The following is a 24,315-nucleotide window of genomic DNA, read 5'->3' as shown; positions in this document are numbered from 1 at the left end:
CAGGGAAGCAAGGTATGGTAAGAAAGGGTATCAGGCTCCGTACAGAGACCAGGGTCCAAACCACTGTAAAAGGAGCCTGAGAAAATACCTGGAGACACGGATGTCGAGGCTGAGCTGAGGATGGAAGTAGGACAGAGCCAGGCTTCTGGAGGAAGAGGATGGTTGAGTAAAAGACGGCTCCTGGCCAAGAAAACTGCAGTCATAGGCACAGTACATGCAAATGGCTGGGTATTTATGTTAAGAGTTGTCTTTTCTGTCAGAAGAGAGACTATGGTGGAATATTAGACTTGATTAGTAAAGCTGCATGTATCGAAAGACAAGTCACAGGACTTTCCTGGTGGTCCAGTGGTTAAGAATCCGCCTTCCAAAGGAGGAACAGAGGTGTGATCCCTGGTTGGGCAACTAAGCCCACGTGCTGCAACTACTAAGCCCTCAGGCTCTAAAGCCCATGCTCTGCAACAAGAGAAGCCGCTGCAAGGAGTGAGCACACCGCAACTAGAGAGTAGTCCCAGTGCGCCAAAACTAGAGAAAGCCCACATGCCGCAACAAAGATCCCCCAAATAAAAATAATAATAATTAAATAAAAAATAAAGAAGAGAAGGAATTAAAAAAAAAAAAAAACAGTCACCTAACTTCTTAACCTAGGAGGAAAAGAGGTAAAAATGTCACAATTTCATCTTGGCCAACTCCCTACATGCCCCATTCACACACCAGGCATGAGAAGGGGATCCAGTGGTGACTGTATTTATGTCTCAGTCACTCAGTTGTGTCTGACTCTTTGCAACTCTATGGACTGTAGCCCGCCAGGCTCCTCTGTCCATGGAATTCTCCAAGCAAGAATACTGGAGTGGGTAGCCATTCCTTTTTCCAGGGGATCTTCCTGACCCAGGGATTAAACCCAGGTCTCCTGCATTGCAGGCAGATTCTTCATCATCTGGGCCACCAGGGAAGCCCCCAGTGGTGAATAAGATGGGCAATGAACAAATCAGAGGACTTCTGTGGCTACGTGATTCTGAAATCTAGCTTGATTTCAGGTATCACTGAATAAAATATTGAGCGTAAAAGCTACTATACTATTGAAAGATGCAAAAATAAGTAAGGGAATAATCATTACGGGACATCAAATACAGTATAACAGGAACATTAAAAGAGGCTTTGACACCTCTTACCCATAAACAAGGAATTATGCTTGCACTTTCAAGTAAATACTACTCACTAGTGTCTTCCAGATTCCAGATTTACACACAGCGAGGGAGGCCAAGCAGTGTCATGATAAATACTACCAATTGTCTGGCACTGCTGATGGAGTGCCAGGCTCTTTGCTGGGAACTTAAAATCTGTGATCTTGGGGCTTCCCTGGTGGTCCAGGGGCTAAGACTCCGAGCTCCCAGTGCAGGGGCTGGAGAGCCACTGGTTGGATAACTACATCCCACAAGCTTCAAAGAGTTCATATGCTATAACTAAAGATCCTGCATGCCACAACAAAGATCAAAGATCCTGAGTGCCACAACTGAGACCCAGAGCAGCCAAATTAAATAGACAGACAGATACTGTGTGGTATCATTTTACAAAGTAACTATCACCATTTCCATCTCTCCAGTGAGGAGCCTGTGGCTTAGAATTTACGTGGCATGCCTCAAGGTGCGTGGCTGACAGGTGGCAGACGCAGGCTAGTTCCCACGTCAGTGTGACTTGAAAGCTTGTGCGTCCCCTTTGCTCCCACTGCACAGCCTAATTTCTTGAAGTCTCACAACCATCTTAATCTCAAGGTCCTTGCCCCACACTTGAAGTCATCCTTAGCTTTCTAATAACCCGTTCCCTTCGGATTCCATGTAAACTGTCTTTCTAAGGATTGTGGGGGGATAGGTCACAGATAAGCAAATATGAAGACATGTAACTGTTGATAGCAATATAATTCACACCCTGTATCCAGTACTGTTCCTAGTGCCACAAGCTCCTGCAGTGCCTTTCATGTTGAAATCTACTTCGAAATAACCACCATGAAAGTTCCAAGCAATGCCAGCTTTATATACATAATCATCTCATGTAAAATCCGTAACATTGTCCTCAGTTTATAAAGATAAGCAGAAGCTTATTAAAGAACTTGCCCAAGGTCACACTATAGGTAGTGCGGCAATATGATTCCAGAGCCTAAACTTTCCATTTCTATAACACGGCATATATTCCTGTGATGGTTATATATCTATTTTTAAATACCAAAAAATATTTGACCTGAATTTGTGTATTTGTAGAAATTTTCATATAAAACTGCTTATATTCTGCTCATACATCAGTCAGAATTATATACTTTTAGTCTGTGGCACTTCATTTAATAAGAAGAAAATGTTAATCAGCATACTTAACATTTTCATACGTTTTTATTATTTGCACCAGGGAACTTGAAATCTATGTGAAGAAGTAGGTGAACAATACATATTTTCTTCAATTGCTTTACATCCTAAGAATATAGGATGTTTTGTGATGGTTAAAATCAAAATTATTTAGGGTCCAATGTTATAAGAGAGTTGGTGTTCGACCTTTTTACAATCCTAATTTAGAAGCAGCTAGAGTATCTTTCAGTTTATTTGTTTGTAAAAACAAGTATTTGATACCAGTTTAATGAAATAAGTGAATTGCAAAAAGTTATAAAATAAATGGGAAAAGTATAGAGGCAAACAGGTCAATATAGGAATGACCATCTGGTATTCCCCATTCCTCTCAACTTGCTATTTCTAGCCTTCAAAGTAAACATACAAATCATTTTCAAAAAAGGGCTATAGGAAGGGAACAGAAAAATGAAAGATATATGATAGAGTATATCTAAAGAATCTATATATTTGTCTTATTTTTTCATCTACATGCGATACTTACTAATTACTTCCTTTATTTCAGAGACAAGCTCAAAACAAACCAGGCAGCAATGCTTGTGAATCAGTTGACTGAACACCACAGCATCTAGACTGGGAAGTGGGCAAGCTCCCACTTTTAATCAATACACCAAACAAAGGCCCAGCACACTTACCAATTGGCACTTGTTCAGGTTGGCTGAGAGAAACAAATGCTGATGTGTCATCAATCCAAGATATCTGAATGTTACCTGAAATATTGAATAAAAAGCAAAGTAGCATTTAGCCATTTAGATAGCTCTCAGATTCCATTTGTATATCTGACATATTTCAGAACATCCATCAATTTAAAGAGAAATGAGGTGTTAGTTTAAAAGATGATCAAAATCTCAGCACTACAGAGAAATAAAACTTAAATCTATCATAGTAGCTGCTGCTGCTAAGTCGATTTAGTCATGTCCGACTCTGTGCGACCCCATAGACGGCAGCCCACCAGGCTCCACCGTCCCTGGGATTCTCCAAGCAAGAACACTAGAGTGGGTTACCATTTCCTTCTCCAATGCATGAAAGTGAAAAGTGAAAGTGAAATCTCTCAGTCATGTCTGACTCTTCAAGACCCCATAGACTGCAGCCCACCAGGCTCCTCCATCCATGGGACTTTCCAGGCAAGAGTACTGGAGTGGGCTGCCACTGCCTCCTCTGATCATAGTAGCTGCTACAGTTAAAACTTCAAGAAAGCAGATAAACCAGGAAAACCAGAAGAATCTTCTAAAGTTTGTTTTAAAAACAAACAAACAAAAAAAGATCCTTCTGGATTAAATCCTGAGGCAGTTTACCATTCAACCCAATCTCCTGCCAGGGTTAGAGACTTTTTTCCAATCAAGATCAGGAGTAGGGAGTTCCCTGGTGGTCTAGTCGTTAGGATTCGGCACTCTCACTGCTGGAGTCAGGACTGAAAATAAGCAAACAAAAACTAATTACTTAAATAAATGAAGGACTATGCCAGGTTCATGTACTAAAAGACTAAAAGTCCATGAACCTGGTATATTTTTAAAAGGATCACTAGTAAAAACCAGAGAGCATGTGCATAAGAAATAAGAAAAAGTCAATGCTGATCTCAAGGCCAGGGAAAGAACTCAAATAACGAAAAACAGATAGGGGATAAAGGACGAGGAGAAGAAGGCGTCAGAGAGAGGAAACCAAGACAGACCAATACAGAAAAGAAAAACACAGAGGGACAGAAGGCAGTATAGTGGCACGAAATGACTTTCACATACAGAGACAAGTCCTCTCCAAAGGCAAAACGCAAACAGAATGGAATGCAGGAGAGTGGACAGAGGGGGAGAGGAGCAGAGGGCCGGGAGCTGGAGAAAACCCAGGGGCAAGCAGAGATCTACCCACTACCCTCTTCCCGAAAAAACACGGAAGACTGGAATGAATTTTTTTTAACGGCGAAACATCACCAAAACTTAGTGATGAAAAAATGTCTTATTATCTATTAAAATTTTTGAAGGCTTCGGAATACTTGAAAGCTGCTTTGCGTCTCCTTCACAGGAAAGAACTTTCACTTCCTGCTGCACCATGGGGTGCCAGGACTTTCTCGATTACAAAAGTCACTACCATTACTTCCTTAGCTCTCTACCCTGTATGTTTTTTCTAGACAAATAGTGTGTGGGGGCTTCCCAGGTGGCTCAGTGGGAAAGAATCCACCTGCCAATGCAGAAGATGCAGATCCCCTGGGGGAGGAAGTGGCACCCCACTCCAGTACTCTTGCCTGGGAAATCCCAGGGACAGAGGAGCCTGGTGGGCCACAGTCCATGGGGCTGCAAAGAGCTGCACACGACTTAGTGACTCAACAACAATAATTAACGTTTCTCAAGTAGCTACTCTAGGCCACATACTATTCTGAATGCATTCCACGGATCAGCTCATTTGATCATCCTGACAAGCCTATTAAACAGGCAGCAACATCGCCATCATCATCTCCAAGGAGGAAACACAGAGAGGTTACCTGTTCAATATCACACAGCTAACCTTTCTTTAATTAAAATGAAAAATATTCCACTCAGAGCGTCCTGATGAATATAGCCAATTAAAGTTTAAGTAAATAGGGGTAAGAGCAACACAAGATGGGAAACAACATCCAAAGCTTACCAAAGGAATGTACTGTGAAATCTCACTGCATTTAAGTTAAAAAGCAGGACTATAATTTCAGAAGTCATTTAAACTATCTGCAAAGATTAGGATGACTTGCCAGAAATATACTTGCATACACTTACATTCCTAAAAATTGCACAATGTTTTGTACTTATAAAAGCTAATGTATGTTTATTTTAAGAAATATTGAAAAGCACAAAGAGGAAAAAAAAATCCTATCTAAAACATTCAGTGATAAGAGCACGGTGCATCCTTTCAGTTTGATTTCAACAAAAATGATGTTAGTTATATAGGAATTCTACTTTGTATCTGCATTTTACTCTGAATGCTAAAATACAAACATTTTACCATCTTTTAACAAACTCTTCAACTCTTTCTAAAACGGCTACATATTAAGCTGTTGGGGAGACACATTAACATTCACTAAACAGGCTTATTATTGGACATTCAGGTTTTTGCTGCTTCCATTTTAATCATGAATCTCCAGAGATGACAGTCTAAATACTTTATTTGTTAAAATTAAGAGACACTGCTGAAGACTTACAATCAGAATGGCCTTTATAAACCCTAATCAGAAGACTGTTCTAATTTAATCTAATCACCTGACCTGATAAAAAAGGTAACAGAAGAACCTACCCCATACTTGGTCCTCTCAAACACCTGTGCTTGTCTGCTGGACTATTCCATATTGAGCAGCAACTGCCTGCCCTTATGAAACAGGCATTCTCTTTCCATTTCATCTTAACAATGATTCAGCCTAGACTTCTTCCCCATGGGTCGACAGTAAGGGGCTAACTGTTCTTGATTTCCATGGATATAGATGAGTAACAGAGCTCTGCTGTGGGATGCTAGCAGAAAGTCCTCAGATCATATTGGCATAAGAAAGCAGCATACCAAGCTCCAAAAACTCTTTGAGTGAGATGAAAACTTTGCATATTAATCTTCTTTTATGTCCAAGCTAAAGCCATCTACATACTCTGACCACCTAAACCGTAAAAGGAGCAGGACCCTAAAAAAACATCTATACTTATTTTTGACTTACCAAAGGCACTGAAAAGCTGGTAAAGGTCACTGGTTTTCCATTCTTTGGGGAATGTCACATGGAGGACGTGATCACGTTTAGGCTGCACTACAAAACAAATTTTTGATGAAAGCTTGATGGCTGAAAAGGGGACACCTGACCAGTGGTTCGTCGATGAAACTGAGCCCAGGCTAACTTGGAGAATCATTATGAAAGCCTTGCAATTACCAAATGAGCCTTAATGTCCATGTTTATTTAACTTAAAAAAAAAATGCACTGTCCAAACTGAATGGACTGTTTAAAGAGACGTAGTCCTGAGTCACAATCTTGTTTTCTAATCCCACACCCACCACTTGGTTGTGCAACTCAGAGCCAGAGGCCTAGCCACTCGTGGTTATTTCCTAGGGATGACAAGACTCAGCTCACAGAACTGCTGCAAGGGTGACAGGTTTGAGCATTAGAACTAATACGAAGTGCAACACAGTATGTCCTCAAACTTCTACTGCAGTGATTATTATCATCGTGTATAAAGTGTAATTCCTCTGTTTCTATCTGCCTATGGCATATATTAAGGAAATTTACCAAGGCTACAAAAAGTGCAATGGAAAAGAACAATCGGAAGAAGCGACAACCACCTCTCAAACAGCGTGGTTGTCCGAGGTCTTCAAAGAGAGAAAAAAAAAACCTAACCACAAAACTTAAATATATACATACTCAAACAACTGGAAAATAGAAAATGTACTGTTATTATCACGGCTAGTACATCTTGAAATCTATTACATATACAATGTATTTATAGAAAATCATGAACTCAGAGTGCTGAGTGAAAATGAAGTAATGATGAGAAGATATATATATTTTTTAATTCAACTCATGTATAAACTGGAAAATACAAGTAAAGAGATGGGTTAATCAAGGCCCAAGGGTAACATTAACTTAGGCATACTATTCATATCAACCACAAAATCACTGGCTATTTTTAAGTGAATAAAGCTCTTTCTTCAGTAATTCTGTTCCTGTTATCCTTTCCAGACCACACACTTAAATGTGCAGATGCAATGAGAAAATAAAAATTCACTTACAGTCTGGTCCTTCCAAGTTTAGATACGGGATATCCATGACTCTCATAAGAAATAACCTACCAAAAGAAAAGGAAAATGGATAATGGACTAACTTCTTAAAAAAAGCAACTGATAAAAACATCTAGAAAATTCTTTCATAGAAGCTCCTTAATTATATTACCTTATTTCTAAAATCATTTTGTAGAGTCTTAAGATCCACTTCACATCTTTCTCTAGGGCTAAATATTAGTCAGACACGACTGAGCACACTTCTTGAGTCTCAAGTATTTATTATAAATAGAAAACAAAAACTGGTATCCCCAGCACCTACAACAGTTCCTGGCACTCAGGAGCTACTCAATAAATATTAGCTAAATGAATAAAATTAGTCATCAAAGAGTCGAAACGAAGTCCTCTGCTGAACTGCCCTGTTAGTCCAGAAAAACTGAGAGAAAATGAGCCCTACAGCGTGCCGACCATCTTAACCCCCTTGAACAACTGTCCCCACAAATCGTAAAGGTAATCCCTATGGATCGGTGCTTTGTGAGCTAGGAATGTGTCACCAGTGTCTGTCTTTTCTTCTTTTTTTAAACTGAAATGCGATCATTGGATGAGTACTAATCTTACTGGGTGAACTGTCATTACTCCCATTTAAAACACATTAAAAGCATGAAGCAAAATAATCCTTGGTAAAAACAAACAAACAAAAAACCTATCACACTGATAGAAATCATAGCAGTCATTTATGTATACTTTTTAAATGGATACAAAGGCACTTTTTAGAAGAGTGCTTCTAAATTACAACGCTCCATAATGCCATTCAATTTGCTTTTATTTGCAAGATTGTGGGCAAAATATCAGGCATTCTGTTGTCTGTAAGATGATTTTAATGAGTTTTATTTAGATAACGGCATATTGTGCATTTCTGGTAGCGATTGCATTATACAGCAAATTAAAAAGGCAATCCAAGTGCCCAACAAGCAATTAGTTTGGCTTCACTGACCTGCAATTAAGGCACATTATTACCAGGCATTCAAAAGCCAGGCAGGGCATGATCCAGTTTACAAATGGAGCCATCAGCATGAATACCACTGTTCTGTGAATGCCAGAAAAAACAAAGTCCTGGTACTCTGCGGTTTGAGGACTTGTTGCCTAGCCTACAATTTAATAAACCAAATCCTATGGCTAAGAAACCAAATTTATTTTTAGTTCACTAATTTAGGCTCAAGTGTACTATTTTGGATCTGGTTCACCCAGTTTAATCGATACCGCCTGCAATGCCAGAAAACAATGAGACATATAAAAGCATAGATTCCCCTCGAAAGTGGTTGTTATTATTACTGACAACCAGAACCTGATGAGTTAGTCCTGGGTTAGAAGGATCAATATTTTTATGGTTCACATAATTCTCAGTTTTCCATTTAGTAAATTGAGAGATGGTTCCCAACTCTACACCAAAAAAAAAAAGCCCAAAACAACTTTCAGTAAAAGTTGAAGAAACATATCAACCACTACAAAAATAAATTGTGTACCCAAACTTCAACAGAAGAATAAAAACTGAATCAACAAGATGTTCACTGTTATACCTTCAAAGGCACCAGTAATCAAAATCAACCTCCAGATTCAACAACGTGTGTGGGTGGGTAAATTATAGTTCATCATTCCAACAGAATTAATTTCAAGATAACTTTCAAAAAATTCAAAACATCAGTAACTTGCAGGCCAATTTTTAATTTTTTTAAAAAAGCACATTTTATACTATTGTGACAGCTTTGTAAAACACCCAATATCATTAAACCAAAAATACAAAATACTCCCCACTCCCTGCTCTGAAAAAAAACAGCCAATGATTTTGGGAAAGTGAATTTTATTCTTCAAAAATCCTTTTGTGATTATTTTTTAAACTTAAAAAAGAAAACAGAGGCTACCAGAACTGATAGGCCCAGGGGTAATAACTATAGAGATTTTCTTAGAGAAAGTTCAACTGAAAACACCAGTAAAATCAATCCTGTATATCCTGTGCACTACCCCACCTGCTGTGGGGAGACCAATATAAAGCAAAATCACAAGTCTGAGTGTGCAGCTGCTTTATTTCTTTTAAAAATACTGTTTTCCTCTAAAGGTCATGTGGCCTCACCAAGTTTAGAAAATCTATTGTCTTATAAATACAAACAAGGATGACATTTAAAAGCAGACTTCCAAAAAAAAAAAAAAAAGCAGACTTCCCCAGTTCTCTTGCCATGTAAATATATATTTTCTCAATTTTAAAGATACATTTCGTCAAGCATTACACTGGCTGTTTGTCCTTTAATATTTCATCTCGATTTATAAGTTATCATTTCTGTTTAAACTCAGTAAAAATTTATTCTCAGCAGAGACACTCAAAAGATTTTTTTTAAGTTAGTTAATCCAATACTACCTTATTTGCTTATTCAATACTTTAACTAAATAGAAACCCCTTCCAAATGAATTATATTAATAGCCCTTCTTACTCATCCCTCCACCTTCATGTTCGGGCTTTACAGAGAAGCAAATCACCCCAAACCCTGGAGGAACACGCAAACCAATTCTGTCTGTGACTTGGCTGACAGCACCCCATGCAACTGGGAAACCGATTCTAAAACTGGAGCTGAGCGTCTGTGGAATAGACCCAAAGTCAACTCGCCGAGGGCCTCCCTCTCCTTTTAGGCCAGACGGTTTGCAGGCCACTGCACTGGAAGCATCCCCGCCTGCCCTTTTGAGGGAAAATTAAAACATTTCATTGCATGCACCCCTCATACTGACTGGCTGTCAGATGGCGTACACTGACACCCTGGGATGATCTGATAAAACACCTCATGTGTGGCTCATCTGACCAAACAGTTTTCATTTTAACGTATGAGAAATGCACTAGGAGAGCAGAAATACTGACAAGCACATGAAAAGATGCTCCTTCCCTGTGAACTGTATTGAAGAACAGTCTCTCCCAGAAGGCCTTTCATTTGCAGATATTGGAAACACACTTAGACCATCGCTTGCAGGAAATGTTATTTTTATTTCAGTGAAGATTCAGGGCGGCTATAATTTGGTAGAGACACACAAGACTGTGTGGGGCCCTGGCCACGTTCCTGCAAGCTTCCTGATGAAACACTATTTTTGCACTTATTCTCTGAAGGACTGACAATGATTCTGTCAAAGACTAAAATTAAAGTTCCCATCTGATACAAGGGCCAATCATACATTGGGATTCTATCCCAGTACACTACATGACTCATGTTCACATTCTAGATGCTATAAAATAAATTCTACCCTTTTGGGCATTTGTCAGTTTCTTAATGCTCTATGATGATACTGGCAATGTTGTTTAGTGTGGCTTTCAAACATCTGGACAGATCCAAGGGTGGAGCACAGCATACTCGGGGGTCATTCAGTCAGCAGACTGGGTGACTTCAGCTCAGCCTCTTAACAGGCTACACAGACTAGGCTGTGGACAGCACCTTTGTGTCCAGAACAGCCACCCAGCTCTGCTGCCCGTATGCTGCATGGCACTCATAGAAAGTCATCTGCTGACATTCTTTTCTGACCATGGTGGTGTGACACTGTGACCTGGACTATGTTAGAAGGCTTATAGTCACAGGAGAATTTCATTTCAGACTTAAAGCTTCTTAGAGCCTAGAACCTTGAGCACTTATCAAAATGTGTTTCCCCAGACAGGCATCTTGATAGGAATGCAAATTCCTGGGCCCCACCCACCTAAGTCCTACTGACTCATAACCTAGGAACTGAAAATCACTGGGTTCACTGAAAAAAAGTATGTTTAAGACTGTTAATTTCCACAAATGATGATTCACTGATCAGGTGGGTAATAATGACTTGTGTCAACTTCTCCAAAAAGGTATTAGTTTTAATGATTTGTTTACAGTAAATTATTGTGACTTAAGAGAAACACAAAACCATCACAACAAATGTCAAGGACTCCCTCAACATCCAGGCACCAATAACATAAGGCTTCCACCATTCCCTGAAACCAGGAGGTCAATTGTGGCAAACAGCTAGGTCCTCTGCAAGAGGTAAATTGGGGGAAACAACTGCTGACCACTGTTTTCCTCATTTTGAAGAAGAAAGTAAAAAAAAAGACAGCATAAACTACTCTCTTGGCAACTCACTGGCAAAAGTCCAACCCTTTCTATGACTTGGCGACAAAGCAGCCCCTCTGGCATCACAAGCTTTAGCCTCTAATATGGACCCCAAGGCTGGCACACACATACGCAGACTCTCCAAACTTGTCAAAATTCTCCGACCTTACCAACAAGCTTCAAACCCAGATTTTGGCAAGCACAGGACACACTGAGCAGCTCAAAAGAGGTACACTAAGGTCAAAGGGTATTCTTTGATGACACAAGAGCTTGTCTTGGACTGTGGCTTATCTGAATCATTTGCAATTGTCCAATGTGAAAATGGATGGCAAACAGTGCTAGTATTAACCTGCTTTATGCAGCTGTGCTCAAGAAAACATAAAGGGCAAAGGTGACATTTAAATGCAGACAGGAAGTCCTGAAGGTGATTCAGGAATATTTTGCACAAAGGCTCAAACCTCTGGGAACCACAAAGATCATTATGGTTCATTAAAATTCCACATGACAGAGTCTACATACACGTAAAGCCAATAATTCTATTTAGAAATGAAAGGAAATATTTCGTTTTGCTCCTGCAGCAGCATGGTTTCCACTGCTGCTAAGTGATGGCAGAAAAACACAGTGGATCAATGACCTGCACTTGGGGCCACTCAAAGAAACAATCGGCAGGACTTCCCTGGTAGTCCAGCGTCTAAGACTCTGCACTCCCAGTGCTGGGGGGCCCTGGGTTTGATTCCTGGTCAGGGAACTAGATCCCACATGCTGCAACTCATGATCCCACAGGAGTTCACATGCCTCAACTAAGGATCCTGCATGCCGCAACAAAGACCTGGCAGAGCCAAATAAATAAATTTAAAAGAAAAAAAGAAAAGAAACAACTGGCAAAAAACCAGTAATACCCAGTGCAGGGCAGTGGCTGTGCAGCTGACAGAAGGCCGGACACATGGATTAGGCTGTATGTGGACCACGATGCTCACCTGAGCCGCCACTGAAGACCAGCAACGCCATGCTGCTAACCGCTAGTGTTAACGCCTTTTGAAAAATCCTTTATTGAATTTGTTTTAAGTTACCAAATTATATTAATATATGAAATAGAGATAGAAAACACATTAGCAGGAAATACACCAAGTGACAGTTTTGTTTTGTTTTGTTTCATTTTGGCTGGTGGAATTACAAGTGGGTAATTTGTGCTTCAATCAGGATAAGAATATATTACTTTTTAAAAGGACAAGGTTCCTGACTAAAATAAGCGTTTGTTACGGCACATTCAGCCTTCTCTGATCCTCTGGTATCTGGGGGACAGGCACCAAGTCCTATCATACAAGGAACGAGCAAGCAGCTTTTTCCTGCTCCGGCGGCTTACCCTTGGCCATCATGGGAGCAGAGACAGATTCAGACCCAAAGTTTCCCCATTACTGCTGCTGCTGCTGCTAAGTCATTTCAGTCGTGTCTGACTCTGTGCAACCCCATAGATGGCAGCCCACCAGGCTCCCCCGTCCCTGGGATTCTCCAGGCAAGAACACTGGAGTGGGTTGCCATTTCCTTCTCCAATGCATGAAGGTGAAAAATGAAAGTGAAGTCGCTCGGTCGTGTCCGACTCTTAGCGCCCCATGGACTGCCGCCCACCAGGCTCCTCCGTCCATGGGATTTTCCAGGCGAGAGTGCTGGAGTGGGGTGCCATTGCCTTCTCCATTACTAGTCTTACACTAAAGGCCTCACCTTCTCTCTGCCAGGTACCCCCTTACACTTCAGTTGTGTCCAACTGTGCAACCCTGCCAGGCTCCTCTGTCTGTGGAATTCTCCAGGCAAGAATATTGGAGCAACTTGCCATTTCTTCCTCCGGGGGATCTTCCTGACCCAGGGATTGAACCCACGTCTCTTACATCTCCTGCACTGGCAGGTGGGCAGGTTCTTTACCATTGGTGCCACGTGGGAAGCCCACACTCCCCTCACATTGGGCTTCTAACCTGAGCTCTTCCCACAGCCTCACGTGAAACAGTGAGCCTCTAAGGGACAAATGAGGACGCGCGTCCTGAATCACCTCTAGTGCAAGAACTCGAGATGTACAATCTCAGACATAGGCTTCTGTCAGTAGTTTCTGGCAATGCTCTAAGGGCTGATTAAATTATAGCTTCGTGCAACGGGGCAGAATCCAGATATAAAAAACGAGGTTGCTTTCTGAGAAGAGGTTTGGGTGGACTGAGGAAGGCAACCAGGATGAAGGAGCAGAGAAGACAGCCATGCTGCTGCAGGTCAAAGGACAACCTTTCCACGTCTGCAGTGCAGAACCAGCTGCTACCCGCGCCTCGGGCCTCGCGGTCACACCCGCCCCACACACCATGATCACCACCAGGAAAACCCTGTGAAACGGCACATCTTAGGGGTGAGTGAGATAATGAGGTATCTGAATACAAGAGCTTTATTTTCTGTAAGGTCAGATCTGTACACATACACACAGGCTTGAATGATCTAGAAGGATTTCTGATGTTACAGCCTGTCTTCATAAAAGAGGACAGTGTTTACTCTGGTTCTGCCTGAGCAAAAGGAAAACCCTCCAGCCCCCAAACTTTTCATTCTTCCACCTAGAAACTCAGTATTTCATTTAAAGAGTAAACATATGCATTTGTTCAAGACTACACGTCTCTTCCTAAAAAGCTTTACCTCAAAGAACAGATTTCCAAGCAAAACTGAACTCCTCTTATGCCACTGCAGACCAGAATACGGAGATGCCGAGTACAATCTCATCTCAACACGATTTGAGTGGTGAATTAATTTGCACCTAACTCCAAGTCCCAAGCCTTCCAGAGGAAAATTGAAACCTTTAACGACTGCCAGCTCTACTGTTCTTGCAAATGGTCTTGGTATTTCCTTCAGGGCACAGCAGTAAAAAGCACTTCATGAGAACCGTGTATGCAAGGGCTCATCATTATACATATTTATGTGCCATAAAAAACTAATTTTATCATCCAGGGTAGGAAGCATGCAGACATCGCTCACAAAATAAGTTCATTTATTTCGCTCACTAAAGCTCTTGTGTAAAATGAGAGGGCAACCACTGGGTAGAGGAGTCACTGTGGCACCAGTTATTTTCATTTCACTCGGGGTGGGGAGAGGGGTGCACGCGCAATTTCCAGTCTAGTCACTTGATGTCTTGACAAATAGAGCATTACCCGACATTTGTCCCAAAGCCAACTCATGTCCCTTCTCGGAGATGTAACACAAGAAACAAGGCGGGGGGGGGGGGGTGGTGCGGGGAAGAAAGGCAAAAGGAAAGAAAGTCAGCAGCTCGTTTAAACAGTCTCCATCAATGAACCATATCAAATTACATCAAATAGAAGTGTTAAACTAAACACTGTACAAAGGCAACGGCTGCTGGACCTATAAAACAGCAGACTGTAAAATGTCAGAGGAAACTGGTCGCACTCGATCCGGTGGTCCAAGTCAACATCTTTTAGAATCACTGCTCAAGCCAAACATGCAGACAAAGAAATCTTTCAGTGACACTAGCATTGTCTCTTAAGAAAACGTCCTAACTGTCAAGCCGTCTCTTTTAGAGACTGATGCTCTGGAGTAAGAATCCTATCCCCAGCTGAGGACAAACCTGGGTTATCCCAGACTCAACTGTTTCTGGGGCCCTCAGCAGATGGCCTCAGCCTGCAAATGAGGGACCTTATTACCTACCTCCTCAGGGATGCTGTCAGAGAAGGCAATGGCACCCCACTCCAGTACTCTCGCCTGGAAAACCTATGGACGGAGGAGCCTGGTAGGCTGCAGTCCATGGGGTCACTAACAGTCAGACACGACTGAGCAACTTCCCGTTCACTTTTCACTTTCATGCATTGGAGAAGGAAATGGCAACCCACTCCAGCGTTCTTGCCTGGAGAATCCCAGGGATGGGGGAGCCTGGTGGGCTGCCGTCTATGAGGTCGCACAGAGTCGGACGAGACTGAAGTGACTTAGCAGCAGGGATGCTGTCAGAAATTATAGTCGCTGTGGGTGAAATACTCTGAACCATGGAAGATGTTCAATAGAGAAGATACTTGGCAGCTAGTCTAAATTCCGTCATGGCTCAGCCAGTAAGGAGCCTGCCTGCAATGCAGGAGACCCAGGTTTGATCCTTGGGTTGGGAAGATCCCCTGGAAAAGGAAATGGCAACCCACTCCAGTATTCTTGCCTGAAAAATCCCATGGACAGAAGAGCCTGGCGGGCTACAGTTCATGGGGTTGCAAAGAGTCAGACATGACTAAGCGACTTCACCTCTCTTCACTCTCTCACTTCTAAATTTCTTAGGGTACCCTGCTAACCTCTGACTCATATAAATTAACTGTGAAACAGTCTTGGAAATAACTATGACCTACTTGCTTACAGCCAGGGCCAAAGCAAGGCAAGGACTACCTAAGAATACTGACTTTACTACCAACATACCTATAAATGGGCCTCCAAAAAGATAGGTCCACAGCCTAATTCCCAGAACCTCTGAATGCTGTCTTCTTTGAAAAAAGGATCTTAGCAGATGGAACTAGAAATTAGGTTAAGGACCTTACATGAGGACATATCCCGAACTATCCAAGTATACCCTAAATACCATCACAACTGTCCTTACAAAAGAAAGACAGGATACACACAGAGGGGGAGGCAGAGACTGGAGTGACACGGTGACAAGCTGAGGAGTGCCAGCATCACCAGGCCCTAGAAAAGCAAGGAACAGATCCTTCCCAGAGCCTGTGGAAGGAGCGCAGCCACATCTATACCCTAATTTCAAACTTCTGGCCTCCAGAACTGTGAAAGAATAAATGTCTGTTGTTTTAGGTCAGCTACCAAGCTTGTGGAGATTCAAATAGGAATCACAGGAAACTATGATGATATCCTGCTAAGAAGGAGGCAAGCTGCTTAAACAAATATCCAGGGACTCATTTTTTCTAACCTCTACAAATTGTAATGATAAACAAGTTATTAAGCTAGAGAGACATGTACTTTCAAGCCAATCCAAGGCTAGAATGGGCCCACATGTAGACAGCCCTTGGGGGCCCACAGGGCTAGCACACCGACTAGAGGTATGTGGCATGGCCTATACCCATATCAAAAGTGGCCTTCTGATAAAGCCATGGAAGCAGCTTGCCCGATAAATCTTTAGGAAAACAAGGTTGCTAGGCAGAAATTAGATAAGGCAGTGTCAGTTTGAGGCAAGCACCCCTTGCCTGGAGAACTCAACAACTAGTTTGGAAACAAGCACTAGTTTCTAGTCTTAAGAAGCCCCACACTCAAGGCTATTTTCATGTGCTCGAGACTCACCTTGTCTTTCACCTTTATGAAAATCAGGGCGCTCACTTTTGGGGCAATCAAACCAAGCCAACACTGATTAGGAAACCCAAGGTGTTGTTTCAATAGATTAAGATCTCACTGGAGCAATGAGTTGGTCAAGAAGAAACAGCTCACACAAGGACAAATTTGTAGACAGAAAAGCAGGTGAGAGGTTTACCTGGGGCTGAGGGGAGCCGGGGGATGGGGAATTACTGCCTAATGACCACAGAGTTTGTTTGGGGTGAGGAAAAAGTTCTGGAAACAGACAGTGGGACAGCTGTGCAACACTGTGGATGTACTTACTGCCACTGAATTGTACACTTAAAAATCGTTAAAATGGCAAATTGTAGGTTACATATAGTTTACCATAATTTTTAAAAAATGCATAATGTCATATACCCCAAACCACTGAACTGTACACTTTAAATGGGTGAACTGTATGGTGTGCAAATTTATATCCCAATAAAGCTGGTAAAAAACAAAAACAAAACCAAAAAGAAACCCCTTTCAAAGGGTCACTTAGTAAATGCTACTTCTTTACTTTCCTCTCCCAATAAAAATCTACAACTAGAAATGCTGCCCAGCCCAAAGACTGAGATATGACCATATGCCTCAAAGGGGGAAACAAAAAGCAAAAAAGACGTACATGCAAATCTTCCTGAGCACCACTGAGTTACAAGCATGCTTTATCCTCCTCTCCCTATTTTTTCTGATCAAGGCTCATAACTGAATACAAAGCCCACCTTACAGGAGGCCTACAGTACTAAAGATATGATTATACGGTATTTCCTTTAAAAACAAAAAGCTCTCCATTTGTTCCCAGCCTCTGGTCAACAGAAGCACCTCTTCAAAGTACAAATGTCCCCAAAGCAGTGACAAGCTGACTGAGGCCTATGACATGTCAGGCACTGTGCATTTTATACACATTCTCCCATGTCACTCTGACGGCAACCCTATCCAATGGGTACCATCATTCTCAACTACAGATGAGGAAGCTGAGGGTAACTTACTCAAGGGGTTCCAGGTATAGAGAGCGGGGCTGGGATTCAAATGCAGGTACCTGATCCCAGAGACCACAACTGCTCTCTATTACACAGCACCCTGAAGTGAAGCTGTTCTACTACAGAAATTAACCAAATGATTTTAACATGTGAAACACATATGGAAACCCATCATGTTGAGCACTGTGACACCCACAGGCAGGTCTTCCCAACAGCACAAACCGTGTTCCACCTCTTGCACACTTATGTTGTAAAGCTGGAAAGCTCTTGGGGGAAATTACTCTAACACTTAAAACAACGGACTTATGGGCTTCCCTGGTGGCTCAGTGGTAAAGAAGAATCCACCTGCCAGTGCAGGAGATGAGGGTTTCATCCCTGATCCAGGAAGATCCCACATGCCGCAGAGCAACTAAACCCATGCACCACAACTACTGAGCCTGTGCTCGAGAGACCGGGAGCCACCAACTACCGAGCCCACAGGCCACAGCTACTAAGTCTGAGCACCCTAGAGCCCAGGCTCCGCAACAAGAGAAGCCACTGCAATGAGAAGCCCGAGCACTGCAACTAGAGCAGCGAGCACACAGCCCGACTAGAAAAAGCCAGAGCAGGAACGAAGACCCAGCACCGCTAATAATACACAAATTACATTATTTTTTAAAAAAAGAACCACAATGGACTTAACTGATACCCAAGCTTAACAGGATCTCAGGTAAAGACATATTGGCTCCATCCCCTAAGATGCTAAAACCTGAAGCAATTGCTAGGAGGCTTCCCAGGTGGCACATAGTAAAGATCCACCTGCCAATGTAGGAGATGCAAGAGATTTGGATTTGATCTCTGAGTCAGGAAGATCCACTGGAGGAGGAATTGACAACCTCCTCCAGTATTCTTGCCTGGAAACTTCCATGGGCAGAGGAGCCTGGCGGGCTATAGTCAATGGGGTGACAAAGAGTTGGACACGCAGTCTGAGCGACTGAGCATGCACGCAAGACAGACTGGCCTTGCCTTCTTGTTGCTCCAGCACCTTTTACTCCTCCGTATGAGAAGGGGCAGGCAGGACAGGAGAAGGTAAAGTGAGGGCTGCCCTGCAGGGGCGCAGGTACTGCTCTCATGAAAGACAAGCAGGGGGAGGCGGTCCTAAGATGGTGGAGGAATAGGACGGGGAGACCACTTTCTCCCCAACAAATTCATCAAAAGAACATTTAAACACTGAGTAAATTCCACAAAACAACTTCTGAATGCCGGCAGAGGACATCAGGCACCCAGAAAAGCAGCCCATTGCCTTCGAAAGAAGGTAGGAAAAAATATAAAAGACAAAAAAAGAGACAAAAGAGGTAGGGACGGAGCTCCGTCCCGGGAAGGGAGTCTTACAGAGAGAAGTTTCCAAACACCAGGAAACACTCTCACTGCTGAGTCAGTGGCGAGCCTTGGAAGCACAGAGGGCAACATAACAGGGAGGAAAAATAAATAAATAATTAAAACCCACAAATTCCACGCCCAACGGTAACTCCCCCAGTGGAGAAGCAGCGCAGATGCCTGCACCCGCCACTAGCAAGCGGAGGCTGAGCAGGGAGGCGCGGGCTGCATTGCTTAGCATAAGGATCTGGCCTGAATGCCCCAAGCCCAACCTGAGCGAACTAACTTGGGCTAGCAAACCAGACTGTGGGATAACTACCACCCAAAAAGCCAGCCCTAACCTAAGACACCGCCAGGCCCATGCACAGAACAAAGGACTGAACAGAGACAGCTGGCTGCAGACCATCCCCCTCCGATGACAGGCAGCCAGAGCCGGAAGGGGGCAATCACAGCTCCAGAGAGACATTATCTACAAAATTGTAAGCAGGCTTCTTTGTCAACTAAGACTTCTTGGGGTTCTGGACGTCAACATCTGCCTGAGAAGGTGTGCCGGTTGTACACCCAGAAAACCGAGCGGCAGGGATGGGAGAGGCGATAAGTCGCAGCGACCGCGCTCACCAAACACCCCATCTCCTGAGCTGCTTGGACCTGGGAAGGGCACAAAATGCAGGCCCAACGGAGTCTTCACCTCTGAGGATCACCCAAGTGCCTGAACCAGACCGGCTTAGACCTGGGAGGTGCATGTAGCCCAGGGCCAGCCTCGGACGGTTCCCGGCAGAGCAACATAGAGCCTGAGGAGAGGGGGCAGGGAGGGTACATGCGCCGTGAGCAGGGGAAGGCCCAGTGTGGCTGAGGCACTGCGAGCACACGCCAGTGCTATTTGTTTGCAGCGTCCCTCCCTCCCCACAGCGCGACTGAACAAGTGAGCCTAAAAAAAGTGTCCACCACCGCCCTCTTTGTGTCAGGGCGGAAATCACACTGAAGAGACCAGCAAACAGAAGAAGCTAAAACAGAGGGAACCGCCTTGGAAGTGACAGGTGCAATAGACTAAAACCCTGTCGTTAGTACCGACTACATAGGAAGGGGCCTATAGATCTTGAGAAATATAAGCTGGAACAAGGAACTATCTGAAAATGAACTGACCCCATACTACCCACAACACCAGAGAAAGTCCTAGATATATTTTTACTATTTTTATGATCATTCTTTTTTTTTAATTTTTAAAAATGTTTAAGTCCTCTATTACTCTTTAATTTTCACTTTTATAACCTACTATTACTTTGCAAAAAAAAAAAAAACCTATTTTTCAAAAGCAAACTTCATATATATATATTTTTTTAATTTTATTTTATTTTATTTTATTTTTTTCCAGTAAGGCGTTTTTATTCTCTGCATCCTGGAGGTAGTACCTTGTAAATAAGTAACCACTTACACAGAGCAGTAAACAGGTGTTTGATAATTTTGTTGATCAAGCTCAAACTTTCACCTTGATTCTGCTACACTTTTTAATTCCTTTTAACAAGAGGAGAAGCAAAACCTGCCCCTTATGGGAAAAGGGATGTTAATCTCGTCACTTTAATTAGTAACTGGGAAACAGACACGTGGGTCTTGAGGAAAGGAAACTGTACTTTTCTCCTGTGCCTTTTCCATCCCTTAAAAATCTAAGAAGCATTTTTCAAGTTTTCCCAAATTGTTAGGAGACACTATTTTCTTGCAAATTAATTCTTTTTAACTCCTTATGATAGCTTTGAATCCCATAAAGAAAGATGAATTATCACATACTGAGCCCAAGCTGTGAAACAGGAGGAGACAAATAGAGACCCCTACTGTGTTTAACAATGTAGAAGAAATTCCAGACGCGATAGAAAAATTTTGTCCTTTCCCTAGACCTCCAAGCGTGTGCGCTCGGAGCCGGACAGCGGAGGGCGCTCGCGCCTCGCCCAAGCCGCGCTGACCCGCAGGCCGGCTTCCGCCGACTCAGTGGCCCACGCCTCAAATGTGTTAAGGACGGACCTTAACACAGGCACAGGCACCAAACGCCTTCTGTTTAAAAGGTTTGCGGGTTCTCCTCTGCGGGGTGAAGCACCGGGGAGGGAGAACACTGTTTCCTTTATGGACGCACGCAGCTGGAAAGCAGCCACAACGTTCACTTGTCTTAACTATCTGCCCGACGCTGTATCAAATAATAAGATGTTTGTTGCACTTCAAGGTTGCACAATCGTTCTTTCATTCAGATATTATGCTGTAATCACCCTTCCGATGAATGCACGCATATCACTATCTGTACCTCACGAGCAACGCACAAACCTGAGATTCGGCGGCCAGTGCAGACCATTTCGATCAAAATTCCGGGAGGGGAAAAGCACGGTTTGTGCTGGGTCACTTTTTTGGTGCAGATAAACTCACACATGAACTAAATGAGCTACTCCACCACGCATCTGTGCAGCCAATTGCCTGGGTCCTCCCCCACCTCCTCACTTTCCATATCCACCGGCACAACGAAAAAGAAATAAGCCAAGCCTCTCGGATGCACAAACACCTGGCCTGAAGGGCCCCGCAGCTGCGGTACTGCGCGGTGTCCAGGAAGAAGGCACCCATCCGTCGACTGTGACTGTCGACTCCTGCACTCGGCCTCAGGTTATTAAATCATTTCCAGGATTTGCCATCACCTCAGCACACTGTTCCATTTCTACAGGGGAAGTTTACACATGAGCAAAAAAAAAAAAAAAAAAAAATCCTCCTGGAAAAGCTCTGCCCGGGGGCTGAAGCCAGCGTCTGCCTGCGCTGAGCCTACAGTCAACGATCAAACGGCGGTCTGGAGAGGGCACTCAGCAAAGAGGACCAGGAATGCCGAAGAATTAAGACCAAGAGCCACGGCACCTTCTCACAGATCCCAGGCCACCAGGCAGGACTCTGTGCGGCCCCAAGGCTTCCTGGAACGCGGAGGGGGAGGGGTCCCGGATGGTCAGCAGGACTAATCCGGGATGCGCCTGGTTTTATCCGGAGTGTGGGCAGCATCGCACATGCTGTGATGGCAAACCTGGCCCACCAGCGGCAGAAGCAGCTCTCGTTTTCACGAGGCTGCTCTTAGCCTGGCAGCCGGGGTTAATTCCCAAGGCGGCCATTAGGAAAGGCCAGGCCACACCGACTTCCTACTCGCCTCGGAATGGGATCGCTGGTTTGTCGGCGCGCCCGGACCTCTCCGGCTCCGCGGCCCTCGGGGCACAACCAGCGGCCGCTGGCCGTGCTCGGGAGCCCCGTCCGGTGGCGGCAGCTCCTCGTCCGACTTGAGATGCTGGGGCTTGGCCTGCTTGCGCCGAGACATGCTGCTAGCGGCGCGCGGGCCCCTCGCAGGGCAGCGGCAACAGCGGGGCGGCCGGCGGGGCGGCCGGGCGGGCGCGGGGCACGGGGCGCGGGCGGCAGCAGCGGCGGCTACACGGGCCGCCATATATTTTTTTAATAATTTTTGTGACTTTGTCTTTTTTTCTCGCCTTTTTTTTCTTCTTTTCTTTAATGTTGTATTTTTTAAATTCCAAACTCTAGATTTTTAATCTTTGCTTTTTGGTATTTGTTATCAATTTGGTGCCTTTAAGAACCCAATTTTCAGTACCCATTTTAACATGGGAGCAAGATTACTGGCTTGACTGCTCTCTCCCCCTTTGGACTCTCCTTTTTCTCCACCAGGTCACCTGTGTCTCCTCACTAACCCCTCTCTTCTCTACCCAACTCTGTGAATTTCTGTGGGTTCCAAATGGTGGAGAACACTTACGGAACTGATTACTGGCTGGATCTGTCTCTCTCCTTTTCATTCCCCCCCTTTTATCCTCCTGGCCACCTCTGTCTCCTTCCTCCCTCCTCTCTTCTCTGTATAACTCCATGAACATCTCTGAGCGGTCCAGCTGTGGAGTACACATAAGGAAGTGATTACTGGCTAGCTTGCTCTCTCCTCTATTGATTCCACCTTATCTCATTCGGGTCACCTCTAACTCCCTGCTCCCTCTTCTCTTCTCCATGTAACTCTGTGAACCTCTCTGGGTGTTCCTCACTGTGGAGAAACTTTTCATCTTTAACCTAGATGTTTTATCAACCGTGCTGTATAGAAGGAGAAGTTTTGAGACTACTGTAAAAATAAGACTGAAAACCAGAAGCAGGAGGCTTAAGTCCAAATCCTGAGAACACAAGAGAGCTCCTGACTCCAGGGAACATTCATTGACAGGAGTTCATCAAACACCTCCATACCTACACTGAAACCAAGCACCACCCAAGGGGCAACAAGTTCCAGAGCAAGACATACCAAGCAAATTCTCCAGCAACACAGGAACACAGCCCTGAGCTCCAATATACAGACTGCCCAAAGTTACTCTAAAACCACAGACATCTCATAACTCATTACTGGACACTTCATTGCACTCCAGAGAGAAGAAATCCAGCTCCACCCACCAGAACACCAACACAAGCTTCCCTAACCAAGAAACCTTGACAAGCCACCTGCACAACCCCACCCACAGCGAGGAAACTCCACAATAAAGAGAACTCCACAAACTGCCAGAATACAGAAGACACCCCAAACGCAGCAATATAAACAAGGTGAAGAGACAGAGGAATACCCAGCAGGTAAAGGAATAGAATAAATGCCCACCAAACCAAACAAAAGAGGAAGAGATAGGGAATCTATGTGAGAAAGAATTCCGAACAATGATGATGAAAATGATCCAAAATCTTGAAATCAAAATGGAATCACAGATAAATAGCCTGGAGACAAGGATTGAGAAGATGCAAGAAAGGTTTAACAAGGACCTAGAATAAATAAAAAAGAGTCAATATATAATGAATAATGTAATAAATGAGATCAGAAACACTCTGGAGAACAAATAGTAGAATAACAGAGGCAGAAGACAGGATTAGTGAATTAGAAGATAGAATGGTAGAAATAAATGAATCAGAGAGTAAAAAAGAAAAACGAATTAAAAGAAATGAGGACAATCTGAGAGACCTCCAGGACAGTGTTAAACGGCCCAACATTCAAATCATAGGAGTCCCAGAAGAAGAAGACAAAAAGAAAGACCATGAGAAAATACTTGAGGAGATAACAGTTGAAAACTTTCCTAAAATGGGGAAGGAAATAATCACCCAAGTCCAAGAAATCCAGAGAGTCGCAAACAGGATAAACCCAAGGCAAAACACCCCAAGACACATATTAATCAAATTAACAAAGATCAAACACAAAGAACAAATATTAAAAGCAGCAAGGGGAAAACAACAAATAACACACAAGGGGATCCCCATAAGGCTAACGGCTGATCTTTCAATAGAAACTCTTCAAGCCAGGAGGGAATGGCAAGACATACTTACAGTGATGAAAGAAAATAACCTACAGCCCAGATTACTGGATCCAGCAAGGATCTCATTTAAATATGAAGGAGAAATTAAAAGTTTTACAGACAAGCAAAAGCTGAG

The 24,315-nt window shown here is 43.5% G+C and overlaps 1 protein-coding gene across 1 annotated transcript in view; it reads right to left on the bottom strand.

The window, feature by feature from the left end:
• The window catches only part of PARN (poly(A)-specific ribonuclease), a 195,716-nt gene that overhangs the window by 119,251 nt on the left and 52,150 nt on the right, over positions 1–24,315 (bottom strand). The window contains exons 19-21 of the mRNA XM_068967772.1: positions 7,107–7,162; positions 6,046–6,132; positions 3,023–3,097 (exon numbers count right to left, since the gene is read on the bottom strand). Coding sequence (XP_068823873.1) covers positions 3,023–3,097; positions 6,046–6,132; positions 7,107–7,162 — 218 coding nt within the window. The remainder of the gene's footprint in view (positions 1–3,022; positions 3,098–6,045; positions 6,133–7,106; positions 7,163–24,315) is intronic.

The sequence above is a fragment of the Capricornis sumatraensis genome, chromosome 3 (genome assembly GCF_032405125.1).
Source record: "Capricornis sumatraensis isolate serow.1 chromosome 3, serow.2, whole genome shotgun sequence".
NCBI classification, from domain to species: Eukaryota; Metazoa; Chordata; class Mammalia; order Artiodactyla; family Bovidae; genus Capricornis; species Capricornis sumatraensis.
Note: the sequence above shows the minus strand (reverse complement) of the source record. Positions and strands in the feature narration are given on the sequence as shown.